General features: G+C 45.4%; 1 protein-coding gene across 1 annotated transcript; it reads left to right on the forward strand.

Annotated features, from left to right (window-relative positions):
- Nucleotides 1-1,136: 1,136 nt before the first annotated feature.
- LOC109159435 lies at nucleotides 1,137-2,294 on the forward strand. The gene is made up of 2 exons (XM_019307546.1): nucleotides 1,137-1,273; nucleotides 1,304-2,294. Exons 1-2 carry the CDS (start codon nucleotides 1,137-1,139, stop codon nucleotides 2,292-2,294), a joined length of 1,128 nt encoding a protein of 375 aa, XP_019163091.1.
- The last annotated feature ends 3,427 nt before the right edge of the window (nucleotides 2,295-5,721 follow it).

Genomic DNA, 5,721 nt, shown 5'->3' on the forward strand with positions numbered 1-5,721 from the left:
TATATATATATATATATATATATATATATATATATATATATATATATATATATATATATATATATATATATATATATATATATATATATATATATATATATATATATGAGAAGGTTCAAGTGAGAACAAGCTACCAAGTAAAAAATGAGGATTATATTGATCTGATTCATCCATTTGGGTAGAGACGACTGAAGATTACTGAAAAATAAAGAAAAATGGCAGGGTCATTTTTATAAATATTACAAACTTTAAAGTTTACAATAATTATAAAATTGACTCATATTTTTTTAAACTAAAACCTCAAACCTGTGATGAATCGTGATGGGAAGTCAAAATCAATCCGCACTTTTTTACATAAAGGGGTTCTTCTCATTTGACACACACACACCACTTCCCCCATGAGACCCAATATGGATGCACAAAAGCTACTACACAAATGCACAGAAACTACTCCAGGGTAGATTGTGTGCATTGTATGGCTGGAATTTTAGATTGTGTGCATTCCTTTACAAGTCTCATGTGAATGAAAAGTGTGCAATTCCATTTACAATTATGTGCACATTAGGGTTGTTGATAGTGGGAGTGGTGGAGGGGATGAGGTGGTGTGAACGGATGAGTCGTGTTAGTAATGTTATTATTTGTTATTATTATTTGCAATCCTAAGTCTAGTCATATCATGTATTAGAATAAGTCTAATATGACTAGGCTATTAGTTAGGAGATAATAGTGGCTTAGTTTAATATACTCTCCTGTATCTCTGTTCTGTTTGAACTGAATAACATTTGTTTCTCTAATCTGGTATCAGCCAAACGTCGATCCATTCTCTCTCTCTCCTTTGTTTCTCTGTTTCGACACACTATCACCGTAAAACTCCCACCACCACCGCAATGTCGTCTAATTCCTCCGAGAGAACAATGTCCGCCGGCGGTGGGTCATCCCCGTCCGGTAACAATCCCCTTACGGGCGCTCATCACTTCATCTCTATGAAGTTGACGTCCCGAAATTTTTTATTTTGGCGTACCTAGCTTGTTCCGTTTCTTCACGGACAGGACCTGCTTGGCTTTGTGGATGGCACCTCACCGTGCCCGCCTCCCACCATCGCAACAACGACCGGCACCTCCGATTCCGGTGCAACAATGGCGGCCCCAACCCCAAATCCGGCGCACAAAGCCTGGGTTCAACAGGATCAGTCGATCCTTTCCCTTCTCATCTCGTCAATGTCTGACGAGGTTCTTCACCTGGCTGTTGGGCGCAACACGGCTGCAGAAGTATGGTAATCCATCTGCACGGCTCTCGGCTCCAGTACCCAAGCAAGATGCCTGAGCTTGCTCGGGCAGTTTCAGTCCTTGCGGCAAGGAGGCACGCCGACATCGGACTATCTCGGCAAAGCCGAATTACTTGTGGAAGCTCTCGCACAGGCTGGGCAACCCCTCTCCCTATGCGAACAAAATCTTTATGTTCTACGGGGGTTGCGCCCGGAGTATCGTGCCTATGTCGCGTCCCTCACCGCCAATACGCCGATATCTCTGCCGCAATTGGCGGATTATTTACAGGCCGCGGACGTCATTCTGGCCGATGACTATCTGCAGGTTGGTGATGGCGTTCCAGCAGCGTCACACTCAGCCATGTACGCAGGGCGTGGACGCGCTGGGCAAGGCAGCGTGCAGGGCAATCACGGCGGTTCGGGCAGTGGCGGACGCCGTGGTCGCGGGGGCCGGAACAGCAACGGTGGACGCGGACGTGGTGGCCGGGGACCTCCACGTTGTCAGATTTGTCGGGCAACGGGGCATACCGCAATTTACTGTTATAAGCGGTATACCACTCAACCCCCGGCGCAGGCAAATGTAGCGGTTTCGGGCGATGTACCTTCGATTCCTGTACCACCGGCCGATGCATGGTATCCCGATACGGGTGCCACCGCGCATGCCACACCGGATGCCGGGATGTTGACAAACTCGGAGGACTATGATGGTGCTGACACTCTCAGAGTTGGAAACGGGGCAGGTTTGGCGATCTCACGAATAGGCCATACATCTATCCCATCTAAATCTAAACACTTATTCCTGTCAAACGTGTTACATGTTCCTACATTAACTGTCCCGTTATTATCTGTACAAAAATTCGCTAGTGATAATGCGGTTTATTTTGAGTTCCATAACAATTATTTCTTTGTGAAGGATTCCAAAACCAAGGCCATACTTCTTAAGGGGTCTACAGCTGGCGGTCTGTACAAGCTTCCTGTGTCACGGAGTCAGTTTGCTTTTGTCACTTCTCGTGCAACGCCCACAGTCTAGCATCGCAGGCTCGGACATCCTCATGCCGTAGTTCAAAATAAAATTCTACAAAGCTGCCCGGTTGAGTCAAATAATGTCAAAAATATTGAGTCATGTAAGGCTTGCCATCTCGAAAAGTCATCTCGTTTTAAACTAGAAAATATTTCAAGTTCGAGTCACAAGGTATTAGACTTACTTTATACATATATATGGGGTCCCGCACCTGTAGTATCGTCTAGTGGTTATAGGTACTTTATACTATTCGTAGACGATTTCACTCGTTTCTGCTGGTTTTATCTATTACGGGTAAAATCAGACATTTATAAAGTTTTTGATGTTTTTCGTGTGTTGGTAGAGCGGCAATTTTCGCGCTCTATCAAATCTATTCAGTTCGACTTAGGGGGTGAATACCGAAAATTAAGTGTCACGTTTCAATCTTTAGGTATTAATCACAGGCAGTCGTGTGCTTACACGCACGAGCAGAACGGGAGAGTTGAACGCCGTAACCGCCATATTGTGGAAACCGGGTTAGCTCTCCTCGCCCAAGGCAACGTCCCACAACAATATTGGGATTTTGCTTTTGAAACTGCCACTTTCCTAATTAATTACCTACCAACCAAAGTTCTAAATTTCGAAAGTCCGTACTCACGTCTCTACAAAAAGCCTCCACCATATCAATTCCTTCGTATCTTCGGGTGTCAGTGTTACCCCTATCTTCGGCCTTATAATCGGCACAAGATAGAGTACCGCTGCACCCCTTGTGTCTTCCTAGGTTACCCACCGTCCTATAGGGGGTACAGATGTATGGATCTATCTAGTGAGAAAACCTATATCTGCCGCCATGTGCGGTTTGACGAATGTGTGTTTCCTTTTACAGGTACGATGCAACAGGTCCCGTCGCCCAATCCATTACCATGGGCTTCTGGTCCTGTTGTCCCGCTGCTACAACCTCCTGTTTGTGAAACTGGGCCACCTCCTGAACCTGAGCCGGTCCCACTTGCTCAGGAACCTCCTTGCTTGGCCATCACTCACACTGCTCCACCTCGAGCTCGGAAACGTGCTCGGGTACACCCTCCGGAGCGAGGGCATGTCATGCGACTCTGGCACATGATTCGATGCACTCTTGAGGTTTTTCAGGCCCTTACGGCGTCGCCAGATCCGACGTGCTATTCTCAAGCAGTTGGGCATCCGCAATGGCAGGATGCTATGGACCAGGAATTCAATGCCCTGCTCCATAATAATACGTGGAAACTTGTTCCACCGGAGCCGACTATGAATATAATCGGGTGCAAATGGGTGTTCCGTACCAAACGCACCGCTGATGGCTCTGTTGAGCGCTACAAAGCCCGGCTTGTAGCCAAAGGCTTTAATCAAGTGGCCGGGGAGGATTTTTTCGACACTTTTAGCCCCGTGGTGAAACCCACTACGGTCCGAATCCTGTTCTCTCTTGCAATCTCTCGCCAGTGGACTCTACGACAATTAGATGTCCACAACGCCTTTCTAAACGGCCACCTGGCTGAGACTGTATACATGAAGCAACCACCTGGGTATGAAGACCCGACTCACCCTGGTCATGTTTGCCACTTGCAACGCTCCCTTTATGGCCTTAAACAGGCCCCAGGGCGTGGTTCAAGCGGCTTCACGATTTCTTAATATCTGCAGGTTTTTCATCGTCCAAAACAGATGTGTCTCTCTTCTACACCACGTCTGGCAACTCCAAAGTTTATCTACTAGTCTATGTAGATGATATCATTGTAATGGGGCGTGATGCAAGAGCTGTGGATACTCTGCTTACTCGACTTGCAACTACCTTTAAAATCCGGGACCTAGGCAAGCCGAGTTTCTTCTTGGGCATCGAGACTATTGACGCTGAAGGGGGTTTGGTACTATCTCAGCAGCGATACATGACAGATCTTCTCGGCCGTGCTGGAATGACTGACTGCAAGCCACTCACTACTCCAGCTGCCGTCACTAAACCGGTAACCCCGTCAAATGAACCGTTTGACAATCCCACACAGTATCGTCGGATAGTAGGGGCGCTTCAGTATCTCATTATTACGCGTCCGGACCTCTCCTTCTCAGTCAACCGATTGTGCCAGTTCATGCATGCACCGACTATGGACCATTGGGCCTTGGCTAAGCGTGTGTTGCGCTATATCAAGGGTACTCTTGCATATGGATTACGGATCACGTCCTCACCGACTACTACTATACATGTATACTCAGATTCAGACTGGGCCGGTTGCCCTACAGACAGAAAGAGCACAAGTGGTTACGCAGTGTTTCTTGGTGATAATCTTGTTTCTTGGCAGTCCAGGAAGCAACGCACTGTAGCCCGCTCGTCTACTGAAGCTGAGTATAAAGCCTTAACCGACGTTGCGGCTGAGGTGACCTGGGTTGTATCTTTGCTCCGTGAGTTAGGTCTGCATGACAAGCAACCTTCCAGCATTTGGTGTGATAACTTGGGTGCCACGTATCTTTGTGCTAATCCAGTTTTTCACGCACGGACGAAGCATGTCGAGATCGACTACCATTTTGTTCGTGACAAGGTTGCAACCGGGGAATTCATTGTCAACTATGTTTCAACCAAGGATCAGCTCGCCGATGTCTTCACCAAACCGCTTCCAGGACCGCGTTTTGCAGCTCTACGGTCCAAGCTCAATGTGGTTTCTCACCTACCTTGTGCTTGAGGGGGTGTGTTAGTAATGTTATTATTTGTTATTATTATTTGCAATCCTAAGTCTAGTCATACCATGTATTAGAATAAGTCTAATATGACTAGGCTATTAGTTAGGAGATAATAGTGGCTTAGTTTAATATACTCTCCTGTATCTCTGTTCTGTTTGAACTGAATAACATTTGTTTCTCTAATTGTGTGTACATCTTTAATCCCCTCTTCGCTCTTCTAAGTTCTCATTTAAATATTTGCTACTAACACCAAGATTTACATCGACGGTCGCTCTGTCCGGGCTCGTGCCCAAAGTATTGTAGCGATTATTGCTCCCTCCTACTCGTCAAGGCCAAGGCCTGGCTCTTGCCTTGACAGTCGGGTATAAGTCGCGCGTTTAAATGCCATCCATTGTGTGGGCTAGTTGATTCAACAGGTGAGTTGTTACACATTTCTTAGCGAACTCTCAAGGTCAAACTCTCAGGTAAAAAGTAAGAGCTGATATGATCTATCAATTTAGATAATTTAACGGTTAAGAGTTTTTAGAAAAACAAGGGGAACAAGAATAAGATTTGTTTTATAAATATTATAAACTTGAAAATTTGAAATAAATATAAAATTGATCACTTTTGTTTTTATTTGAATCTACCCTTATATTTTTTTTTGAAAATGAATCTACCCTTATATATATATAAAAAGATTATATTCGGATGTTTACCCATCTTTGGGTAATTGAAAACACGCGTGGCTATTGAGCGTGTAGTAAACATGGTAAATGCC

Source organism: Ipomoea nil, unplaced genomic scaffold (genome assembly GCF_001879475.1).
Source record: "Ipomoea nil cultivar Tokyo-kokei standard unplaced genomic scaffold, Asagao_1.1 scaffold2827, whole genome shotgun sequence".
NCBI classification, from domain to species: domain Eukaryota; kingdom Viridiplantae; phylum Streptophyta; class Magnoliopsida; order Solanales; family Convolvulaceae; genus Ipomoea; species Ipomoea nil.